Source organism: Astatotilapia calliptera, chromosome 10 (genome assembly GCF_900246225.1).
Source record: "Astatotilapia calliptera chromosome 10, fAstCal1.2, whole genome shotgun sequence".
NCBI lineage: Eukaryota > Metazoa > Chordata > Actinopteri > Cichliformes > Cichlidae > Astatotilapia > Astatotilapia calliptera.
Window position 1 is genome coordinate 5,108,269 of NC_039311.1, and position 25,798 is coordinate 5,134,066.

At 40.0% G+C, this 25,798-nt stretch overlaps 1 protein-coding gene across 5 annotated transcripts in view; it reads right to left on the reverse strand.

The window, feature by feature from the left end:
• igsf9bb (immunoglobulin superfamily, member 9Bb) overlaps positions 1 to 25,798 on the reverse strand; it is a 142,827-nt gene that overhangs the window by 24,294 nt on the left and 92,735 nt on the right. For all 5 annotated transcript variants that reach the window (XM_026183242.1, XM_026183245.1, XM_026183243.1 and 2 more), the window contains exons 13-17: positions 18,381 to 18,556; positions 16,114 to 16,340; positions 6,962 to 7,046; positions 3,988 to 4,152; positions 1,067 to 1,112 (exon numbers count right to left, since the gene is read on the reverse strand). In XM_026183242.1, coding sequence (XP_026039027.1) covers positions 1,067 to 1,112; positions 3,988 to 4,152; positions 6,962 to 7,046; positions 16,114 to 16,340; positions 18,381 to 18,556 — 699 coding nt within the window. The remainder of the gene's footprint in view (positions 1 to 1,066; positions 1,113 to 3,987; positions 4,153 to 6,961; positions 7,047 to 16,113; positions 16,341 to 18,380; positions 18,557 to 25,798) is intronic.

Consider the following 25,798-nt stretch of genomic DNA (forward strand, 5'->3'; position numbering starts at 1 on the left):
CTGTTTGTCAGGTATTCGATCAACAATGCTCCAAAAGCCACCAACAGCACAAATAGTCCAGACGTCCAGCTCAGAGACTCCATGTGGCTAGGGTGAAGCTTAGCAAACAGTTAGCAACTACAGCGTGTCTGGATCCACTTATCATGCTCCTAAATTAATAAAGTTCAAATACAAAAAACTAAAAATCATGCCCTTTACAGGTGTTATGAAGGGGCAAACTGTCTTTTTTAGAGTGAGCATTAGGTGTAGTTGAGTTCCTGCCTCAACTAATATGACTCTACAGTAAGTATTGGAAAGCTGGAAAGATTCTCACAATGCAATATGAGAACCAACAGAAGATGTCAATACAGTGAAGTTTATGTAGAAAAAACAGCTTTCTGAGGGAGTAATGAACACACACACACACACACACACACACACACACACAAAACAAATATTCAAAATTAAGATGGACAGTCAACAGTGATGCTTTGAAGTTATCATTTAGGTACCTGTAGTACATGTTCATGTCTGTCAGAGTTTTTAGTACACATGTTACTGCTAGTACAGGATGCACTGATAGGGAGGCTGTAGCTCAGGCGGTAGAGCAGGTCATCCACTGATTGGAAGGTTGGTGGTTTGATTCCTGGCTTCCCCCTAGTCTGCATGCCAAATATCCTTGGGCAAGGATACTTGATACTAACCCCATGTTGCTCTCCGATGCATCCATCGGAGTGTGACTGTGTATGAATGTTAGATAGGCACTAACAGCTTAGAAACAGTGCTTGTGTGAATGGGTGAATTAATTAATTGTGTAAAACGCTTTAAGTGTTCAGATAGAGTAGAAGAGTGCTATGTAAGAAACGGTCCATTTACCATAGTGGATAACCTTCTTAATATTATTCCACACAATTTATTCGATATTTACAAGTTTACAATTTATTAGATATTACATTGTATTTAAAACAGTAATATAACGTGTACTACTATTTGATTTTCTTTGTTAAATCAATTTGTTTTGTGAGGTTTTGTTGTTGTTGTTGTTTTGTAGTACAGCAATATATTTGTGTGGCACAGATGTACTTACGGAGTTTCCAGGCTTTTTCTGCAGTGAGTTATTGAAAGAGGGGGGTCTGGAAGACAGGGAACAAAAAACAAAACACTGTAAACTGTAAATACACTGGTAGGGGAGGGAGAAAACAAGCACTTCACTTAGAAGCTGTACAAATAAAGGCAAGGTCATTTGAAGTAGTCCAATGAGCTGTTTTTATTCCTATTTATTTTCAGCCGAGCCTCAATATTAAGATTCATAATGTGGAAAATATCGTTTTGCCATTCACGATAAACGTGTCTGACCCAACACATTTACATAAAAGGCTTATAAAACTAGACTCACCAAAGGCAACATTAGAATGGCTGCTGCAGGGCTTGGAGCAGGATTTGAACGTGAGCGACAGAACAGCAGTAAAATGCAACAGAGGCTTAAAAACATCAACATAAATATAATGACTGACTGCAGCTAAGAATCTATCACTTTTAGCTTTTGATGGCTATGATGGCAGCATAAAGCAGCAGATCACAAAAAAAGAGAAAAACGAGTACAGCAACAAATAATGTGTAATTCCATAAATATATTCAAATCAATGAAAAACTATTCTTTTAACAACTTAAAAGGATGTTCTAACCTTGTTTTTTTGTAAAATGCAATGTTTATATTTAGGAACACCCGTTCATCTGCTCACTCATGCAAATATCTAATTAGCCAGTCACTTGGCAAAAATGATTTGCACTTAGGCATGTAGACATGATAAATGCTAAAGTTCAAACCAAGCATCTGAATGGGGAAGAAAGCTGATTTAAGTTACTTTGAAAGTGGAATAGTTGTTGGTACCTCTACTACCATCTACTGGGATTTTCTCACAGAACCATTTCTAGGGTTTACAGAGAGTAAACACAGCATGTCTTTATCCTGTCTTCCTTCTGTCACCCCAACCGGTCATGGTAGATGGCCCCGCCCCTCCCTGAGCCTGGTTCTGCCGGAGGTTTCTTCCTGTTAAAAGGGAATTTTTTCTTCCCACTGTCGCCAAAGTGCTCATAGGGGATCGTATGATTGTTGGGTTTTTCTCTGTATGTATTATTGTAAGGTCTACCTTACCATATAAAGTGCCTTGAAGTGAGTGTTGTTGTGATTTGGTGTTGTATAAATAAAATTGAATTGAATATTCCAAAAAAGAGAAAATATCAAGTAAGAAGCAGTTCTCTGAACAAAAATGTATCATTGATGTCAGAGATCAGGGGAGAATAGCAACACTCTTTTGAGTTGATGGTAATTCAAATACCAGCTTGCTACAACCAAGGTATGCAGAAGAACATCTCTGCATACTCAGTGTATCAAACCTTGAAGTGGATGGGTTATAGCAGCAGAGACCACACCAGGTGCCAGCCTTATCAGCAAAAACAGGAAACTAAGGCTACAATTTGAATAGGCTTACTAAAATTGGAAAATAGAAGATTGGAAAAACATTATCAGGTCCATGAGTGAATTTCTGCTGCAACATTCAGATGAATGGATCAGAAACAAGATGATATTGCGGGTGGAGCGCTGCTGACTTAGACTGAGAACATTGTTGGACAGTGGAAGGAATACTTTAAGGACCTCCTTAATCCCACTGGTACGTCTTCCATGGAGGAAGCAGAGTCTGGGGAGGGGAAACACTCACCTATTTCTGGGGACGAGGTCATTGAGACAGTGAAACAACTCCTTGGTGGCAGAGCCCCTGGGGTGGAGGAGGTTCACCCTGAGTTCCTAAAGGCTCTGGATGTTATAGGGCTGTCTTGGTTGACATGCCTGTACAATGTTGCGTGGAGATCAGGGGCGTTACCTCTGGACTGACAGACCGGGGCGGTGGTTCCTATCTTTAAGAACGGGGACCGAAGGGTGAGAAAGTCTATGCCAGGTTGCTCCAAGTGGAGGAGTTTAAGATCAAGATCTTGGGATCTTGTTCACGAGTGACGGGAGAAGGGAGCGGGAGATCGACAGACAGATTGGTGCTGCGGCTTCAGTGTTGCGGAAGTTTTACCAGTTCATCAAGGTGAAGTGAGAGCTGAGCATAAAAGCGAAGTTCTCAATTTACTGGTCAATATACATCCCTACCCTCAACTATGGTCATGAGCTGTGGGCAGTGACTGGAAGAATGACATACAAGCGGCAGAAATGAGGTTTCTCTGAAGGGTTAGGGTTAGGGCTACTCCCTTAGAGGCAGGGCGGGGAGTTTGGCCATCCAGGAGGGGCTCAGAGTAGAGCCACTGCTCCTCCACATCGAAAGGTGGTTTGGGCATCTGACAAGGATGCCTCCTGGGTGAGGTGTTTATGGTGTCGCACCAGGAGGAGGCCCCAGGGCAGACCCAGGACATGCTGCGGGGATTATATCTCTCAGCTGGCCCGGGAACGCCTTGGTGTTTCCCCGGACAAGCTGGAGGTGGTGGGTGGGGAGGGGGAGGTCTGGGCTCCCCCCTGTGCTCTCTGCTTAGGCTGCTCCCCCCGCCACCCGGCCACGGATAAGCGGAAGATGGATGGATGGATGCTTTCTGACTTTCAGAATCTATAATTATTAAAATTTTTAATTGTATGTTGTTGTTGTCTTTAGTTTTTAACAAATAACACATGTTTTAATATACATAAAACATGCACCAACATAGTCACCACCATTAAATCTTAGCTCCTTAAATCACTTTTGTTTATGTTTGATTAGTTAAGAGCATAAACATGTAGCAAAAAGGAGTGTGAGGGAAATTAGAAAGAAAACAATACTAGAAAGAAAACAAGCGAGATGGGAAAATAAAATCAAAGAATAAGAAGTACTATCCAGAATGTTTATGCATGATGATACAATGGTTGCTGCAGAACCTCCACAAGTTAAGCAGCTGACATGTTTCAGGTTTTTAGGATTAGCTTAGTGAATGTGGGAAGTTAAATATATATATTAAATATAACAAGTTTCCCCTCACCTCTTTTCCTCTTGAGTTTTCTCCGCCGCTGCTTGTTGACAAAGCAGGCAGCCATGGTACTGAAAAGGACAGCTGCTGCCAAGAAGCAGATGGTGGCCACAATACCAGCCACCACAGGCCGTGCCAGTCCACGCTCCTCCACCAACTCTGGAGGAGGAAAGAAATCTGAGGGGGAAGAGAGAGGGAGACAAAAGCATAATGAAGTCGAACAGCAAATTCATGACAGAAACAGAGCCCTATACTCCAGGTATGCAGACCGTGAGGAAACATCACAGCAGAGGAACATATACCAATTTTTCTTTGCTCACTGAACTTTTGACATGGCCATCCTTTATATTAATGCTATACTCAGCATTCAATTTGTGGCTCCAAAACAGAGACTGATATTTACTATGAGATATACCACACAGATGTGAGTTTACTGGTAAAGAGCACACTGTCCCTGCTCTTTGATTAAAACTAAACCAGGACTTTCTGCTGTTTTCTGGCAGCTTCATCTGCAAAATTAGAGCTGCAGAGTTCACTCGTTTCTGTGTTCCTGTAGAAGAGCCTCCAAAAACATTCTGTCCTGTCCAATAAAATTCAAATATATTCAAGCTGACCTTTACTGCTGCATATGTCTTCTGCAGGGTGCATGTCACAATGACTAAGCAGAATGCTAACTTTTCCTCCTATTCAGAACTACATAGAAGGTAATGTAATTCATGCACTGTTTTGATTGATTGCGTGGTTAACTAATGTGGTTAGACTGGCTTAGACAAAAAAGAAAATCTTGTGTCTGATGAAATTCAATTAGCTTAGTGTCTGCTGAACAGGGTCAAAAAAATGTATAAATAAATTTTGTTAGTATGAAACGTGTGATTGACTTTTACACAGTAATCAGTAATTGGTTTACATTAGTGCTCCTTACATTTCCGAAGTTCCCTAAATCATCTCTGAGTGGGAAGTAGATGAGAAACTCCATCACATATGTTGTTATCCCTTGTGTGTTTTTTGAAACCAAAAACTGTAATTTTATAAATGTTTCATGTGTTCAGAGCCAGAGGGCAGAGGAAGATCAAATGCAGAGTTTGAAAAAACACAAAATGTTAATAAAAACTTCAGGCAGGAAGTAAAAGTTTGACAGTGAGTTCATGAAATGTGGACAAGAAGACTAGTTTATATTTATTACTAATATTGAAGAATGTTACTTGCCAGAATTAAGTTGAAGAGGAAAGAAGGAAGAAATGGTTACAAATATTTAAACTCTACAGTACACGAGACATTCTCAGGTAAAGAAGCTGGTTGCTGCTGTCTCTCACACTGTACCTTACACAGACATTCATTTTACTGGCCAGCAGGGGGCAACTCCTCTGGCTGCAAAATAAGCTCGCTAGTTTCCTTTTGGTCATTTCATAAATTCTGAACTATTAGAGTAAAGAAGAGGACAAAGCAGAGTTTCTTCTAACAGTGTTTCTTAGTTAGATCCACTTGTTGGTGACATTCAGTTGCACAAGATGGGTAACCAATGGGTCACACCAAAGTAGTTATATCCACCTTTTATATATGGAGGCTCCACCTAGCAGACCAACAAGACCTGTAAGAGTCTGTTGAAGTGCCAGACACCAAAATGAGTCAATCCATTAGACCTCTATGTTAACGTTTTACATTTTGCTGCATTATAAAGCGTTCCGCCTTCACAGTTACTGTACAGCAGATTAATTTTCTTTATAATTGACACGTGTGCCGACAGAGGCAGCTGTAGCTGATAGCTGGCCTAGGCCTCAACACTCTACACTCCTCGTGTTGTTGGTGCTTGTCGGAAGATTTTAATTGAATTACCTGACAAATCATATGTCCTGCTGTATAATAGAGTCCATCTAAGAAGCTTGTGCTTTTGTTTGTGTGAGCAAAAACTCTGTTATAATAATACTAATTAATATTTAACTGTAATTAAAATAATGGCATTACTATAATTAAAAGCCAGCCAATGCAACAAAGAGGACAATGTTTCTGCTGTGCAGCTATGATGTCTGGTTGTGGATTTACAAATTTCTACAACTGTCCTCAGTTGAAGGAGTTGGTTCAGTTATCTCTCAGTGAAACCAGGAGGTACAATGGGTCAGCTTCTGTTAAGAACTTGTGAGAGTAGTTTATGTGCTACAGATGATGTATGATTAGCAAAATACAAAGTATTAATGCAGGAACACCCGATCAGTGAATCACTGCTCAGCTATCCAAATCACCTTTGTCATGTTTGAAAGGACAGAGTGTATCCACATCACGTTGGACAAAATTTAAGGAAAACAGTCAAATAAATTCCATATCAACAGAGAAATGAGCAGAAGCATTTGATCATCGTACAGCGTGGTTCCCAGTTTTACCAGAGGGGGGAAGCAGAGTACTTCCAAAAACAAGTGAAAATCTGGTCTATAAATGTTACCGGCAGCTGTTCCTACTAAACGGAGTGTACTCAGTGACCTCTGTAGAGGAGTGCCATCATATATGAATAGTTTAATTTCAGACCCAAAACACAGTCTTTTTTTTTTTTTTACAGCCAAACAAAGCTGGCTTTTTTTAAAATCAGGAAGCCACCCAGTACAATCAGTGGAGAAGCAGACAGGAAGATGATGTCATCCTCCTCAGGATGCTACAAAGGAGTGTCCATGTTAAAGCGAGCTTAAAATGAATAGTGCTGAGTGGGTAAAATGTAAAGTTGGTGTTGCTGAGTGTGCAATACATCTACCACCCCTCTTCAGCTCAGAGATGTTAGGCTAGCCTGAGGTTAAATATGCAGTTTGCAGCTAGTTGTTGGGTTGAAACTCACTGAGCAGCTTTATCTATCATTCTTCTTCTCTAAGCTTCATTATTCTTCTATACATACTGGATAATGTAGGGTTCTTACACATAATAGCTCTATATACATATTCACATTTCATCTGTTAGTCATGGCCACAAATGAAATTCTAACATTTTAAATGATCTAATGCCTCACCTGTGCTGGACACTCCAACTACGTTACTAGGCTCGCTGATCATGTCATCCATGATGGCCATGACGCGGAACTCATACCATGCCTCCTGAGACAAAAAAGAGATTATGTTATCAGAAATGTTCAGTAAGCCTGAACCTGTAAAATTCCACTGGCATCTCCAAAGACCACCAAGCTACAACAGTCCAAGGCTTTGGAAACTTTGGAAATAGAACTCAGATGAACAAAACTCCAATATACTGTCATTATTTATTTAACAAAATCCACCTTTAGCAGGATACTTGAAGTAATTGCTTTCCGTATGATTTCATCAGAGGAATTTTGACCTACTCTTCTTTAATGTTTCTTCATTTGTACAGGACATTCCATTCCATTCAATTCATCCATCCATCCATTATCTTCCACTTATCCAAAGCTGGCTATGTTGCCACACAGGAGCAGCAGCTCTACTCCGAGATTCCTCTGGATGTCGGAGCTGCTTTCCCAAATCTCTAAGCCTGAGCCTGGTCACGCTACAGAACAAACTCAAACTTTTAGTCATTTACCCAGACTTCATGACCATTAAGTTATATAACCAATGTGAGAGCTGTGTCTGGATCCGTGTCACAAATTCAAGCACATTTTCATTGGGTGTTGGAATCTTTCAGGGTTCCCCCTTGTCTCCAATCCTGTTCTTGATTCATGGACAGGATCCCAAGATAGCCTCGGTGAGGAGGCTGTCCGCTTTCAGAGCTACAGACAGAATAGGATCTCTGCTTTTTGCAGATGATGTAGTTCTGTTGACTTCATCAGATTCATTCAGATTTTCTGTTTTCAAATTTAAAATTGACTAAGATTAAGACTTGAGACTACAAGAAGGGCCTATAATGTAAAAGTATCAGGCAACAAATCAGAAGAGTGTCTATTAGATCTCATCCCTTCAAGACTGCTCCAAGAAGTCCTACCATTAATCAATTCATTCAATCCTAAATGTGATCAGTCTATATCTATTAATCGTCTAGGTACCACAGACCTTTAAGGTGGGAGTAGTTAAATCATTACTTTAAACGTCATCACTTGACCCAGCTATCTTAGCTTATTACAGGCCAATGTTTGTTTTGGTAAATGAACTGGTTGTAATAGAGCACTTTTTAATTCTGCCTGTGTACTCAAAGCACTTGTACTCAAAAAACTTGCGTCATTCACCTTTTTTCTATACGTTAGTGCTTTCAATTTAAGATTCACAGATAACAAACACCAGACAGAAAGAATGACTGAATGACCCCTAATTTTCTGCTTCTAAATTCAGTTGAAACTGAGGTTAATGTACTCAGTCCTAAACATTTTAGAAACATGGTGTCTAACCACTGTGGATGGCATTACCTTGGCCTCCAGTAACAACGTGAGAAATTATGGAGTTGTTTCCTTAACCAGGATATGTTCTTCAGTGTGCATATTAAACAAATATGTGGGACTGCCTTCTTTGCAATGCTTATGGCATTTGCACAATATTTTTAAAATTAGAAACATCCTGTTTCAGAGTAACGCTGAAAAACTAGTTACTGTTTTTATTACTTCTAAGCTGGACTATTGTAATTCCTTATTATCAGGATGTCCTAAAAACCTCATGCAAAGCTTTCATTTGATCCAAAATATAGCAGCACCCAGCTCCCAGTTTGGATTCGGGAGACACGGACTCTTCTCTACTTTCAAGGTTAGGCTTAAAACTTTACGTTTTGACAAAGCATATAGTTAGGGCTGAATCAGGTGTTTATGCACCACTTTGCATTTAATCATTAGTTACTATTAAACTCGGGCTCTCTTCCACAGCATGTCTTTTATCCTGTCTTCCTCCCCTCCCCTTGCATCAGATTGCTACCTCTCCCCTGAGCCTGTTAGGATGGACAGTGGGCAACAGTAGGAGTGAAAAACTCTCCTTTAACAGGAAGAAACCCCCGGCAGAGCCTTTCTGCCACATCTTTCACCATTCTGTGGCAGAGAGGCTTATGTACTGAGGAAAGTCTGTCATTTTAAACTAAAGACTTTCTGGTTTGTTCACATGATCTTTAGTAAACTGCATCTATGTTCTTTTTATTAATTTCTCCTTGTCATACACATCACTGTTGTTCAGAGTACTCCTGAAACTGTACTCATGAACATTAATATTTGCTCTCTGTGAGACCCCAAGTTGCTTCCCATGTATCCTGGGTCCCTCTGTGATTTTGGCTACGTTCACACTGCAGGTCTTGATGCTCAATTCCGACTTTTTGATCAAATCCGATTTTTTTGTCTGGTTGTTCACACTACAAATAAAATGCGACAGCAAACGCGCTCTAGTGTGAACCCTCAAAGCGGCCCGCATGCGCAAAAGAAGACGTCACACGCAACGCGCTCTGTTTAGACCTAGTATTGTTTGACTGATGGCCCCATAAAGACTTGTTTCAGTGTTTACGTTTCCCAATTTTGATTGAAGTTATAAAGTTATTTTGTTATTTACATATGGCCTAATAATGATCCTTATTGCTGTTTAAGAGAGGAGCGGTGCTTCAAAGGATAGCTGCAGAGTTCTGTCAGAATCTGCAGATTATACAGTACAAATAAAATGTTCACGTTTCTCCAACGTTATCTTCCCAACAGTTTCACTGACATCTACACGGGATGGCCAGGAAGCGTTCACGATGTCTTCTCTGGTGCTTCTCTGGCGCTGATAATTGGCGTCTGTCGTGTCAGTGACGTAAAAGACGGATTTAATGCGACAAACAGCAGTCGCTTTCTAAAACATCAGATATGTTTCAGATTCAGCACCACATACGAAAGTGACCCAGATCGGATTTGAAAATATCGGATTTGTGCCGTTCACACTGTCATACCATGATCGGATATGGGTCGAAGCACTTTCACCTGCAGTGTGAACGTAGCCTTTGTAGTCTTTTATGGGCTACTGGAGCATTGGTGAACTACTGCTGAATAGTGGTTCCTTAACCTATATTTTGCGCTCAGAATAATTGCTGTAAGAAATTGGCATCGGAGTGAAAAGAATGTAGTTAAAGGGACAGAGTTTTTTCTTCTGAATCAGCATTATCAGAACATATGCCTTTTAATTTGTTTTAGGAAACCATATCCACCAACTCGAAGAAGTAACTAATGCATGCTACAACAAACCTTCTTTCAACCTTTCTTTTTGTCCTCTTGCTAATCTCAAGACGTCACACAGGGATTTAAAAAGCTCTTCCTTAGATATAAGAGGCATAAAGTTTCACATCATATTTCACACCAACAAAAATGTACATGATATTCATCAAATACTCACCTGAATCAGATTCAGATTTCTCATTGTTTTTCATGTTTCAGGACTACAGACAGCATGCAATATTTTCCCAAAATTGTTGATGTTAGAGAAATTAGTAAAACACATAGAAAAAAAATTGTGAAAACATAAAAGCTCTAACCATGTAAGTGGAATAAATGTAGGCTACCAGTCAGAATTCAGTGTTGCTACAACATATGAATATATCTATATAAGTTTCAGATATCAACAAATTATAATATCAAACAATGGTATGAAGTTGGAGTGGCCTAGTCCAAGTCTGGATTTTTGAGATGCTGGAAATGCTTTCGCATGACCTCAGCAGACCATTCATGTGGCTGAATTAAAACATTTTGAAAAGACGAGTGTGTCAAAGAAAGAAAGAGGAAGCCACAAAGGGGGCAAACAGCTTTTCTATGAAACACACGTTGACCCATGTGACTTTTCTGGGCAGGTTAGACCTTTGATTTTGTAATAACTGAAACTTTTATTCTCTGACTGAAAAAGTCTGCTGAATCTGTGCTGCAAAACCCATGTGAAAATCCCACTCTAGCGGACAAAAACACTGCCTTTTGTACAGGGAGTGCAGAATTATTAGGCAAATGAGTATTTTGTCCACATCATCCTCTTCATGCATGTTGTCTTACTCCAAGCTGTATAGGCTCGAAAGCCTACTACCAATTAAGCATATTAGGTGATGTGCATCTCTGTAATGAGAAGGGGTGTGGTCTAATGACATCAACACCCTATATCAGGTGTGCATAATTATTAGGCAACGTCCTTTCCTTTGGCAAAATGGGTCAAAAGAAGGACTTGACAGGCTCAGAAAAGTCAAAAATAGTGAGATATCTTGCAGAGGGATGCAGCAGTCTCAAAATTGCAAAGCTTCTGAAGCGTGATCATCGAACAATCAAGCGTTTCATTCAAAATGGTCAACAGGGTCGCAAGAAGCGTGTGGAAAAACCAAGGCGCAAAATAACTGCCCATGAACTGAGAAAAGTCAAGCGTGCAGCTGCCAAGATGCCACTTGCCACCAGTTTGGCCATATTTCAGAGCTGCAACATCACTGGAGTGCCCAAAAGCACAAGGTGTGCAATACTCAGAGACATGGCCAAGGTAAGAAAGGCTGAAAGACGACCACCACTGAACAAGACACACGAGCTGAAACGTCAAGACTGGGCCAAGAAATATCTCAAGACTGGTTTTTCTAAGGTTTTATGGACTGATGAAATGAGAGTGAGTCTTGATGGGCCAGATGGATGGGCCCGTGGCTGGATTGGTAAAGGGCAGAGAGCTCCAGTCCGACTCAGACGCCAGCAAGGTGGAGGTGGAGTACTGGTTTGGGCTGGTATCATCAAAGATGAGCTTGTGGAGCCTTTTCGGGTTGAGGATGGAGTCAAGCTCAACTCCCAGTCCTACTGCCAGTTTCTGGAAGACACCTTCTTCAAGCAGTGGTACAGGAAGAAGTCTGCATCCTTCAAGAAAAACATGATTTTCATGCAGGACAATGCTCCATCACACGCGTCCAAGTACTCCACAGCGTGGCTGGCAAGAAAGGGTATAAAAGAAGAAAAACTAATGACATGGCCTCCTTGTTCACCTGATCTGAACCCCATTGAGAACCTGTGGTCCATCATCAAATGTGAGATTTACAAGGAGGGAAAACAGTACACCTCTCTGAACAGTGTCTGGGAGGCTGTGGTTGCTGCTGCACGCAATGTTGATGGTGAACAGATCAAAACACTGACAGAATCCATGGATGGCAGGCTTTTGAGTGTCCTTGCAAAGAAAGGTGGCTATATTGGTCGCTGATTTGTTTTTGTTTTGTTTTTGAATGTCAGAAATGTATATTTGTGAATGTGGAGATGTTATATTGGTTTCACTGGTAAAAATAAATCATTGAAATGGGTATATATTTGTTTTTTGTTAAGTTGCCTAATAATTATGCACAGTAATAGTCACCTGCACACACAGATATCCCCCTAAAATAGCTAAAACTAAAAACAAACTAAAAACTACTTCCAAAAACATTCAGCTTTGATATTAATGAGTTTTTGGGTTCATTGAGAACATGGTTGTTGTTCAATAATAAAATTATTCCTCAAAAATACAACTTGCCTAATAATTCTGCACTCCCTGTATGGACGCAAACGCGCGTTGCAACTTCTTATCTGGTGCGCGTCTTTTATTTTGACAGCGAATGCACACACGCGGACCACTTATGTGCACCCGTGTAAATAACATAATGTTCTGCTGGGTGTGTTGTTGGTTTTCCCTCGATTTCTGAGTCGACAAGCGCCTTTGTTACTGGGACCAGTCATTTTAGAATCCACGAGAAATGCAAGAATTGCATTATTGCTCAGTCTGCAATATCTTTCCCCGAAAAATAACACCAATTGCAAATAACATACTAAAAATAAACCTGAAAATCAGTTTAGAACAGCGTACTATGTTGCAAAGAGTGAACTACCACTGGCACAATTTAGCAGTCTTTGCAAACTTCAAAAAGCAAATGGCCTCGATCTTGGTTCCACTTGCCTCTTACCCGTGACTTCAGTGGAAATTTCAAATTCAGGATCTGACACAGACTGATTCATGTCCTACACAGTTCTTACAAGTTCATAGAAATTTCTGTTCAATTAGAACCAAGTATTTGAGTTGATGATTGTAATTTTTATACAATGTTGTAATTTGTGTTTCAACAATTTTTTGATTAATGTTTTGTTTCCGTTACAATATTATACTTGTATAATATTAAGTACAATATTATACTTGTATAATATTGTAACAGAAACAAAACAGGAAACAAATCATCAATCAAAAAATTGCTCTCTTTTTTATTCGGGCTACTTAAATTTATTTTGGGCTACAAAAAACTTGTATAACTTGTATATGTAAAAATCAGCTACAACATTACACCAGTCCATCCAATCATGTGCACAGATGCACTGCACAGTGTTTATTAACCATTTACAAAGTTTCATCAAGATCAGCTGCAGTGTTCTAACAGCCGTCTAGTTAATTATTTACAAGCCAGTTATTAGCACATAAATATGCAGTGCACTGAGTTGTCAGCTCAGTTGTGAGAACAGATTGAAGATTTAGTTGCGGTGCAGCAAATGTCCACTTTAAAACATATACACATATGTGAGGAACCAAAGAGAGCTTCCATTCTGGTCCCATGACCTAAAAAATGCAGTGAATTTCCAACAGAAAAGTTACACAAGCTAGGTGTGATGTGTGCATCTGTGAGACTGAGAGCTGGAGAGAAGAGTATGTGTGGGTGTTTGCTGTGCAATGGAAGTAGAGATAAAAGCATCTGCATAGAGCTGGAAGTGGTGGTTAGATTAAAGAAAGACGTTTGAAAGTGTCGTGGCAGGAGTATTAGCAGACAGGCGGAAGAGTTGAAATGCTGCGAAAAAAGCAACATCCATCAACAGTGATATACCATTTGTTATAATGTCTCTAGGAAATGTACTGTGTTCTATTAAAAAGCATAAATTAATAAATTATAATGACACAACGTATTCCATTCTTATTATTTTCATGCTCATGCATGACCCTTACATACCCACATAGGTAGAAGCATGTGTGTGTGTGTGTGTGTGTGTGTGTGTGTGTGTGTGTGTGTGTGTGTGTGTGTGTGTGTGTGTGTGTGTGTGTTTGTGTGTGTGCCAAATGAACTAAGGAAAAAGACAATTTATGTTTACCCCACAGTAAAACTTGCACAGACAGATAGCGAGCCAAGTCAGCTGTGCATACCTGTGTTGTTACTATGACAACCAAGCTGGCTACGACAGGGGATCTTCAGAAGCCAAGATTACTTGATCCAGTCCTAACTATGAGCTTTGTCAAAAAGGAAAGTGTGAAGCCTAGTCTGAGAAGGCTACTGTCTCACCACCCTGTTGCTGGGCATTGTGGGAAAAAATTCTATTAGTTATTTTTTTTCATCGGATTCAATGTGTTTCTCAGCTCTGTCAAGCTTAAAGGGCCCTTTTTACTCCTTCATGATGATATAAGGTATTTAAAAAAATTAACATAGGTATAAATAATAAACAAAAATCTTAGTTCTGACTAGACAAAAGCTTCAAATATCATAGAAGAACAAAAGCAAAATGGAAACCTAAATAACAGACATAAATAGAAAATAATGTCTCAAAAAATATAATAGAATTTTTTTGTTGTTGAGATTCAATTATTTAGTCATAATTTAGGTATTTCAATTCTTTTATTTTTAGCATAGTTTGATCATAAGATTATAAGATTATATTAGACTAATACAGATATTATTCTATTATTCTATTATATTATATTATTAGCTGGTACTAGTTGCTCCGCATGGTTTACAAAGCATCTTATTTACCTTAACATCGAAAGTGAAATGTCTCCACATGTCTACTCTTCTCTTCCTCTCAAGCGTTAATGTTTTGTTTGTTTTTTATGTGAAACAGGGAGCATGGGAGCCAGCTGAAAGTCCTCTCCCGCCCTGTTTCTCAGCAGCAGATCAAACCTTACTGTACGAGGAGACTACTTCTGATTGGATCACCTGCAAGCTCGTTCCACCTTTCTCCACAGTTAATTACTTGTGATTGGATCTTGTCCACCGGTCCGTCGTGGTGAAGAGGGAGCTGAGTGTAAAAGCGAAGCTCTCAATTTACCAGTCGATCTACGTCCCTACCCTCACCTATGGCCACGAGCTGTGGGTAGTGACCGAAAGAACGAGATCGCGAATACAAGCGGCGGAAATGAGCTTCCTCCGAAGAGTGGCTGGCCTCTCCCTTAGAGATAGGGTGAGAAGCTCGGCCATCCGGGAGGGGCTCAGAGTAGAGCCGCTGCTGCTCCACATCGAAAGGAGCCAGCTGAGGTGGTTCGGGCATCTGACAAGGATGCTTCCTGGGCGCCTCCTAGGTGAGGTGTTCCGGGCATGTTCCACCGGGAGGAGGCCCCGGGGCAGACCCAGGACACGCTGGAGAGATTATATCTCTCGGCTGGCCTGGGAACGCCTTGGTGTTCCCCCGTATAAGCTGGAGGAGGTGGCTGGGGAGAGGGAGGTCTGGGCCTCTCTGCTTAGGCTGCTGCCCCCGCGACCCGGCCCCGGATAAAGCGGATGAAGATGGATGGATGGATGGATGGATCTTGTCTCTTCAGAATATTTTCATCTTGTTTTTATTTGTTAATGAAAGTGTCAGTGCCCTTCGTCATCATTTTTGTCCTTGTGCATTTATTTTTATTTAGTTATCGTCTTGTTTTTATCAGCAAAACTATGATGAAAATTACTAGTCAATGAAATTGAAATAGGAGCTGGTTTCCTCAAAAGATTACATTGATATCTCATTGATATCTCAAGGCTACATCCCATTTTGCTTTTGGAAACACTAAAAATCCCAAGCTGTACTGTGAGGTCTCTGAGATATGCTGGAGAATATTTCTTTCTTGTTGGTGTTGGTGAATAACTGCTGTGCCATAAAACAAAACTTTAACCTCCTAAGACCCGAACTCTTTCATGGCATGCATTTTTAATTTCTCTTTGCAATTCTCTTTGTTCTATAGAACACTATAAAGTCACAATTGAGTAATGATGTGCAAAACTCTTTATTTGGTGTCTGAAGACAGCAGCATTTTTCCCGGGTACAAAAACAAAATGAGAAAGAACAATTGTTCCCGTTTGAGCAATATGGCTCCTTTGAAAGCCATCTGAAAGAGCAAAATTTAGTACTGTGGTCAAGACAACCCAAAATGTGATGCCATATGTGCACGCCAGGTCCCAGGAGGTTAAGGTCTTTAACCTTCCTCCATGTCTCAAGCAACCTCTTAGCTTGGAAAGACGTAAGTCTGGTTTTAAACTTCCATTTTGTATTCAGGCTTTTACCTGGATGAGATCTCGGGCAACCAACTCTGTCTCCCCTGCAGGAATGCTGTCGTCCAAGACCTCCCATCGCTCCCCCAGGCGAAACTCCATGACATAATGCTGGATAGGTGCTGTGTGATTGGCAGGCGGAATCCAGGTGAGCAGGACTCCCTGCTGCGTGCGATTGGCTGTGAGGCACCGTGGTGGGGTAAGCAGCACCAATGGTTCAGGGGTACTTGTGGGAAATACTGGAAGAGCATTTTAGAGTTGAAAATGTCTGTTAAAGATTCAGTTATCTTGAGCAAGTAGCAAGTGTCCATTGGCAGGATAAAAGTGAATCAGCTCCCCTTTACACACTGACACTATCACACATTTAAATCTAACTGTGACAATAATGGTGATGCATTATATCAAAGCCACCACATACACCACATTTATAAGCATTTTATTCTGGTAGCATATATGTCAGTCACAACTTAGCATTTTTTGCTAGCACCCTTACAGCATTTTCATCTTTAAGGTATGCTAAATTTAATCCAGCCTTGCTAAACTGCTATTTGAGCGGTTGCACTGCATACATTACAGAGGAATTTTGACTCAGATTATCTTTTAGCATTAATGTAAATTCATACATTTTGTTTTTATTGTATTTTAAGTTAATCTGGGTTAAAAGTAACTTTTGTTGGACCATCTAAGACGTAAATTTTTTGACTTGAATTTATGAAGTGGTTAATCGTGAACAAGAAAGAATTAAACTAGACTGGTAGTTATACAGCACTTTTCTATTCAATTGTCTATTTATCTATACCTACTTTAACCACCCACACTCCAGCAGATGACCAGGGGGTAATACGGTTCAGTATACTGCTCAAGGATACTTTGAATCCTGGAGTGCAGGAGCCGGGGATCAATTCACTTTCAACTGGAAGACCTACTAGGCGACCTACTACCTGATCCACACCTGCACTAATAACAGTTCACTCTGTTCATTTAACAAAACTTTTAAAGACACAAAACTAGCAAGTTAGCAAACATCTGATTGTGGAACATTTGGCAAATCTAACAGACAGATTTCTTTTTCATAGATCATAATCTTTGAAATTTTGTGTTTATTATCTCTCTTAATTTGAGTGCCTCGTACGCTCATATGATCAGGTGAAAAATAAAGTAAAGGCTTTACATCCAATCAAATGAATGTTATTTAGAATTGTAGCTTACATATGAAAATGTAACCAGCATTTGTAAACATTTTGACCTACCAATTTATTCGTTAAAATATTTACACCCATTCTTTCAAACTCGTTCACTAACTTCGGTGGTAAAAACGTGAATAAAGATGTTTCCAAAATATCTATTAGTTCTACTTTTTCCAAAGACGCCACTATAAGCTGATTGTCATTTAGATTTAAAAAGTTTAAAAGTAAACAAAGGTCAGCAAATGAACCACTGAGCTGGTGATTGTTGGTGTAACCTTCAGGTCTATGAGATACTAGAAGTTAGTTCTATGTATTGGTGTAACGACACAAAACTGATCCTGACTGTGTTTCGATTAAAATGTTTCTTTGCACATGATGGTTAAATATGGTACTAAATATATCACACTAGTGTTTTTATTTGAAATGATGGGGAGTTGGCTGTTTTCTGTGTATAGAAGACACAGTAGCATTTTTTTTAAATTCAGTTTCAACTCAGCTTCGGAAGATAAGAGGTAATAATAACTATGTACCTCACTTCATATTCAATTTAACTAACTTGCCAGCAATTCACTTTATTATTCACTGAGACAAAAGTATTCTGGGAAAATTAAACTAATTCTTAAATGAAAAAAACCATTTAAACATTTAAACCAACATTTCATGAATAAAGGTGACATGAAAATGCAAAGATATCACTATTCCTTTAGTCTGTGAAAGATCACACGACCAGCACTCACACAGAGAGTGTTGTTTGGCCTCCCCGGAGCCGATGTGTGAGTTCTTAACTTGTTAGACTTTATTTACAGCACAGATCCTCCTGAAATTACTTCTCTACTACTGTAGTGTGATGTTTAATTGGAAGAACATAAGAAGTGTCTTTTTGTGCCTTTTAATGATAAATATTAGAATGCAAATTAAGATCAATATAATTTAAAATAGCCTACTACTTTTCTAACACTTACATGACATGAAAAACATGTCCGGATGATTTTTCTTAGTTCAGTGTTTTTTGCAGCTCTCTCTACTTGCCTGCCAAAGCTGTTTTATTATTGGATCCTTTCCTCCTGGTTAAGCAGTAGTGGGTGTACTCACCTAGTGTGTTCACAGTGACAACCTCGCTGAAGGGGCCTGTGCCAAGCTTGTTTTGGGCCAGGATGCTAAACTGGTATGTTGTCTCTGGCTCTAAGCCGGGCACCACCATCCAGTCGTGGCCTCCAGGCACAGGTATGGAAAGCCAGTCATACGGACCTAAACGCTCCCTCTTCAGCCTGCACAGGAGTCATGATGAGATGCAGGTACACAGACAGGAAAAATATTGAAGAAATAAATCAGGAGGTGAGAGGGAGACTTTTTTTAAATCTTTCGGACAAAATGGACATTTATTTACAACAGTTACAACTATATTCAAGTCTTTTCTCAGCACAAGTTTCATCACACAGTGTAGCGCATTATAATGATTTATCATAATGTAATCTATTTGATCTCAAACCTAAATTCAACATTGCATAGGTTAATTGTATGGATCTGAATTGAATTGAATGAACCACATATTTTATTTCATTGTTCACAACACAGTTTTGACTTGATGGTATTAAGCCCATGCCGAGCTCAGCTTTGCAGTTTGCTGTTTGCCCATGCCACACATTCAGCTGTGCCTCATCAATCAAATCAAGCAGACAACTGTGCGCAAACAAAAACAGCAACAACCTTCAGTCTAAAGCACTGCCATAATAAAACTTTACAATCAGCTCTCAGGTACCAAGAAATGAAGTAACTTTCTTTAACACATTAACTACGACCTCGTTTCCAAAAAAAAGCTGAAACACTGTGAGAAATGAAAATAACATCATAGTATACAAATTTATAAATAATTTATATTTAAGTGAATATATTTTTAAATAAATGCTATGTGGTTAAAATACAACAGAAGCAACATATTAAAATCTTGAAATGTGTCTACATGTTGAAAAATATATGCTTATTTTGTACCTGATGACAGCAACACATTTAAAACAGTTAAACTAGGCCCACGTTTAGCACTGTGTAGCATCATTTCTTCTTTTACCAATGGTAAACATTTAAGAACATAGGAGCATAATTGTTATGATTTTAAAGTCTCATTCTTGCTTGTTGTAGGATCTCAGCTGCTCAGTACTGTAATTTAAGGTCTCCTTTTTTGGGTGAAAATAAATGCTGCTCCAAAACCTGTACATATCATTCAGTGTTAATGGTTTATCCACAGAGGAAAATTCACCCATGGTAACTAATACATAGCACTGCAATTGCAAATTATAAACTGTATGACAGTGACATCATGGTCTCTATTTTAGCCTTGCAGGATGAGGTCTGCATAATTTCCATAACTCCCCTGCGGTCATGCAGACCACAAAACTGTTTTGCAGTTTCTGTCAGTCCACCTTACAGTGCTGTCAAGAAGTATTTGCCCACTTCTTGATTTTGTAGTTTTTATCAATGGGATAACAACAATCATCATCTCAAATGACAAATGTTTGGAGGTGCTTGCTGAAGCTGACGGAAATGACATAAGGGAATGTATAAAGAAGAGGAAAAACCTGAGAGACCTATGGGGCCTTACACATTTGAGATCATTGAGCAAATTTTAATATTAGACAAGAATAACTCGAGTAAATACAAAATGCGAATTTAAAATGATTATTGAGGAGAAATGCTATCCAAACCTACCAGGCCCTAAATTTAAAGTAATTGCCCCCTAAGCCTAATAACTGCTTGTGTCTTCCTTCATAGCAAGAACTCAATCTGGTCGCGGCATATGGCCGCCCCTTCCTGAGCATGGTTCTGCTGGAGGTTTCTTCCTGTTAAAAGGGAGTTTTTCCTTCTTACTGTCGACAAAGCGCTTGTTCATAGTGAGTCATCAGTTTGTTGGGGTTTTCTCTGTATTGTTGTAGGGCCTTTACCTTACAATACAAAGTGCCTCAAGGCAACTGTTGTTGTGATTTGGCGATATCTAAATAAAACTGAACTGAATTGAATTGCAACTAAACATTTGCAGTATGTCAAGGCTCACACTCAGATGTGAGACACTGAAGCAAAAGTTTAGCAGATTTACAGCAAGCATGGAGCAGGGTATTGTAAATGGTCTGTATTTGTATAGCGCTTTATTGTCAGAGTGGAATGGGCAGTCTGGCAGGGAGATAGTCCACTTAATTCTCTCTCTCTAATTTTACAGATGACTCACTTCCAGGTTCTCTCTCTGAAAGTTTCTCAAGACTGAAAGAGTGCACAGAGGAAAGCTGGGTTTGTTCTAAGGCTTAGAACAAACCCAGCTTTCCTCTGTGCACTTAGAATCTAAGCCATTCCAGTCAAACACAGTGAACACACAGAAGCCAGACAATGCTACTTCAGTAACTCCAACAATCTAGCAACCCATCTGATACTTAAGGCTCAGATGGGTTAACGTTCCACACAGGTGGGTTGATTGGCAACAACTTCCAGGTGTGAAAAACCAGGAGGGTGAGAAAACCCAGAGGAATCCCGCCTCTGAAACAAACAGAGTAAACCCACGCACACACTGAAAGGAGACAGGGAGAGCAAAAAAAAAAAAAACCCACAAAGGAGAAGAAACGGACAGAAATGGCACACAGGAGCACCAGGAGACCGTGCCAATACCATCTGTCATGGTTCTAGGTCATTTGACCCAGCTTTTGGGGTTATGGTTTCTTTGTGTTGTAATTTTTTAGTTTTCTATTATTTAGTGTTGAGTTTATCTTTGTATTTGCTGCTATGTTTAGTTATAATTGTTTCCATGTTGTCTGGTCGAGGTGTCTCGTCTCCTCTTCCTGTTTACATGTTTTCCTCCACGTGTTTTGTTCCATGTCTCCCATGCCCGTCATGTCTCGCTCCCTCTGTCAAGTGTCCCCTCTCGATCCCTCTCTCAGGCTCCTGTTGTCACAGTCTATATCTCACTATGTTTCCTGTTTTATTTTGACAGTCTTGCGTTCCATGTTCAGCGTGTGTAGTTTTGCGTCCCCTGTGGCATTATGTTCATTTGTGTCAGCTGTGTTTCCACTTCCCTCGTTACCGTTCTGTGTATTTATGTTCTCTGTCTCCCTTTGTTCATTGTGAATTCATCGGTTTACCTCCTGACGTCTCCGTGGTTCATTGTTTTCAGCATTTTCAGGTTTCATGTTTTAGTTACTCCCACTCTAGGTTTTGTTAGTTCTCGTTCTGTTTATTTTCTCGTTTGTTTTCATGTGTTTCATCTGCCTCAATAATGGCTCCACACCACAACACGCCGGCTACTCGGCCGTAACACCGCCTGCTTAATAGGAGCCTCTTAGTGACATACTGGGTTTTTGGGATACTTTTGATGGAACCCCTTGACCAGTGAGGGATCCAAAATGGCAGACCATGGAACCCTGTGTCTTTTGTCTTGCACATAACCCCAATCAATAACTCCCAATCACCCAGGTAGGTGGGGAGGGGAAGGGGGGGGGGGGATTGGAAAAAGGGCACAGAGGACTGAAACAGACAGGTTTCAGCTAATGAGTTTTGGGTCTTAGGCAGTTTCAAAGACACAGTGACAGGGTTGATTATGATCTCCTTTTTGTAGTGTAGTTGAAAGACAGTTTTTTAGATTCATCATAATTTCATACTTTTGAAGACAACCTGACTTTTTGACCTGGAAGGTACGCAGGTGCCAAAAGATGACGGCTACCCAGTCACTTGGTCTCTATGTTCTAAGCAAGACTGCTTGGGTTGCTCTCTTTAACTAAAGACAGCGACAAAGGTGATGCTAAACAGATGGAACAGAGCTCACCTTCCTGAGATGGGACCAGTGATAGCTGGTGACTGAGGGACACCTTGAAGAGAGACCTGTAAACATGGAGGTCATGTAGTTGTGAGCATACTCTAGCCAGGGAAGTTGCAAGCTACAAGTGCACTACTCACAGAGGGTCCACTTCCAGTTCCTGGTTAATCTTTTCAGTCTGTCTGAGATTGGAAACCAGAAGAGAAACTAACCTAGACACCAATTGCACCAATTCCAGCCCTCCAGACTCTAGAGGTGAACTGTGAGCCAAGATCAGAGACAATATCCTAAGGAATTCAGTGGTGACAGAACACACATGGTCAGTAAGTAATTGAGCAGTCACTAATGAAACAAAATAGGCAGCCTTGGAACACTGATTGACTATGGTCAGTGGCACTATGGTGTTACCTGACGAAGGAGACAGACCGGCTACAAAACCCAAGGCTCAAAAAAGACTCAATCTCCAGGGCAAGGAGTCCAACGATGCACGAATGGGCTCATACTTGGAAACTTGGAACTCTAGCAAAGAATACATGCCACGTAGCGTGACGGGAGTCAGTCATATGGCCGCTTAGAAGACAAATCCACATCCAGGGGGATAGAATTAGGCACAGATGATGCCAATGAATGATAGATTCAGGGGCGATCGTGGCTCAAGAGTTGGCACTTCGTCTTGTGATCGGAAGGTTGCCGGCTTGAGTCCCGGCTCAGACAGTCTCAGTCATTGTGTCCTTGGGCAAGACACTTCACCTACTGGTGATGGCCAGAGGGGCCGATGGCATGATATGGCAGCCTCGCTTCTGTCAATCTGCCCCAAGGCAGCTGTGGCTACAACTGTGGTTTGCCTCCACCAGTGTGTGAATGAATAGTGGAATTGTAAAGCGCTTTGAGGGTCTCGAAAAGCGCTATATAAATGCAATCCATTATTATTATTAGATGTATTTTTCCATTACTTCGTTTGGCTCGTCCATAGAGACGGTTTGTGGGGAGAGGTGATCCAGGAAGGACATCAATGGAACAATCATTTTTTTCCCTTAATAAATGAAATCATTATTAAAAAAATACTGGTGGCAGCCAATGGTACTCCTCCTCCTAGCCTCCTAGTAGGTGCACATATGGTATCAATTTTAAAGATCCTACTTTGTTCTTAAGTTATTGCATTCATAAGATTTTCAGAAAACTTGACCTCTGAAACCTAACCTTGAGGTCAAAGTCACTGAGATTTGAACTCATCCAAGATTTCTGGTATCAATTTCTAGTCCTAAGTCACTTCCTTCTCAATGGTCACGGTTTCCTATGAGATTTTCTGTAGATTCACTTAAACTGAAGCTCCTACATCACTTCGTTTTCGAGTTATGACATTCACAAACTTGGGTGTCCACGTCACCCGCCCCATCAGCCTTTTACAGAAAAACTGCATTTTGTATTTACTCAGGCTTTCTTTGCCTAATATTAAAATTAGTTTGATGATCTTAAACACATAGGTATGTCAAGGGGAAGGGCGGAAATATCACAGCACTGTAAGTGAACCCACAAAAAAAATGTTTCATTTCCAGATCTTATTTGAACAACTTCCACCTTTGTCTGGCAGGGTTTAGACTTGCATGAATGCAGCAAAACAGTGTCCACTTAGGGTTTTCAGAATCATCTCTGTGCTGATGTTTGGACCTATACTAGTACCCTAAAGTGCTTTAAACAATCAGTAAGTGTATCAGCTGTAGTGGAAAGGTTTAAAGACCCTTTTAAATGACAGCAGAAGTATAGAGGGATCTGATGCTTGTTGTCAGTATGAAGATTAATTAATATTAATTGAAGCAGCTGCCTCCTTGTTTTTATATCTGTGCTGCTCTCTGGTCTCATCACTGTGTTACTAAAGTATGATGGGTTGCGGAGAGCATGTGGGGCTTAATTTAGTCGAGCCTGATCCTTTGGATGTGAACACGGCATCGTAAATATCAAATGAACTTCACACCAGCAATACTGCTGATGTTTAAGCTAATGATCCCTAATAATCTTTACTTGCATATTGTGTGATTTGTGGCAAGTACAAGTAGTACTCTCGTGTTTAATGTTGTAAACACTGTGCTATAAAGAAATCCACAAATATGAGGAATCCCTTCAAATTAGAGCTGGTTGTATGGAATATGGAATAAAGCACTACATTTTCCTTGACTGTCTTATTTATTTTTCAGTGAATATGCTCCCAAACTCGTGTGTAATGACTGGAAAATTGCTTAAGAGGGATTATTCTAAATTGCACTATCTCACCTAATTAGAGACTTCATGTGGTATTGACTTTGTCTATAAAAAGCACAGCTGAATGTTACAGTTTTTTTCTTTTACAGTGATTTAACGTGTGCCAGCAGAAGAGACTCAAAAGCTGAACACATAATACAGTCTTGCTAAACTGCCAGATAAAGATACTATACCATCCTCCAGACAATAATATCAAAAACATGGTGCATTACTGTAAAAAGACCATGAGACCTTTCCTGAATTTTGCCTAAATCACTCACTGAATTTTTGTATATCTTGAGTAGTTTTTGTGAAACGGGTGAAGAGCTGATAGGTGACTTATAGCCTTCATTTTAGGGAATGACCAGTCTCATAGGTGCATTTCTCTAATGAAACTAATTAACCTGTTTAACAAACTATTCTTTCAATTCAGACATTAAAATGAAATCATAATTTTCAGGTAATAGTTTGATATAGAACCGTTTAAACTAGAACCATAGAACTGGAGAGGGCACCACTGCTACTCTGATAAGCAAGGCTAGTTTTTGGCAGCAGCACTATATCTGATGCTCGCTTTATGTCTTTCACTATTTAAGTGGTGAAATTTAAGACATTCGTGTCTTACGTGCATCTCTAGTTTGACAATAACTGTACTTCATAAAGTAGAGATGCATCTTGAGCAACTACCAGAGTGAATTATTTCGTCTGTATAAATTTTTTGTCATTATGTTTTCAATACATTTTGTTCAGCTGAGCTATTAATACTCTATAGCAGCGGTCCCCAACCCCCGGGCCTCGGACTGGTACCAGTCCGTGAGTCGTTTGGTACCGGGCCGCGAGAGTTGAGGCTCAGGTGTGAAATGTATGGTTTTCAGGGTTTTTATCGGTTTTCAGCGTTATTTTGTTATCGTTTTTTATCGTTAACTCGGTTTTCCTGGGTCTTTTCACGTGTGTTATGAATAAATCTTCTTTTTTTGGTACCGGTACTAGTTTTATTTTGTTGTATTTATCCGCGACACCTTAAAGGCCGGTCCGTGAAACTATTGTCGGGTATAAACCGGTCCGTGGCGCAAAAAAGGTTGGGGACCGCTGCTCTATAGTACTGGATTTTAAAAAAAATCTACTTCAGTCTACCGGAGTTTCTTTGACATCTAATAACTACACAGTGTTCACATCGATCATCCAAAATGCAAATGGTTCCCTTGCAGACCTGGGTTAAAATAGTACCACATGTTCCCTAAAGAAGTTTAAACACCATAGACTTTAACATGTAGACTTTAACAACCCAGGATTAGCAGCACATCATCAACTCACTTTGTACTGCATTATACATTTTGGACATCTCAGATGTAAGAAAATATAAGAATATGAGAAAAGAAATTATTGTGATTCAAAATGTAACAGTACCTGCCATGGCTAAAATCTTGTGAGACTGAACACATATTTTTAACCCAGGCCTTTTCCCTAGTCAAGCAGTGGCAAAGCA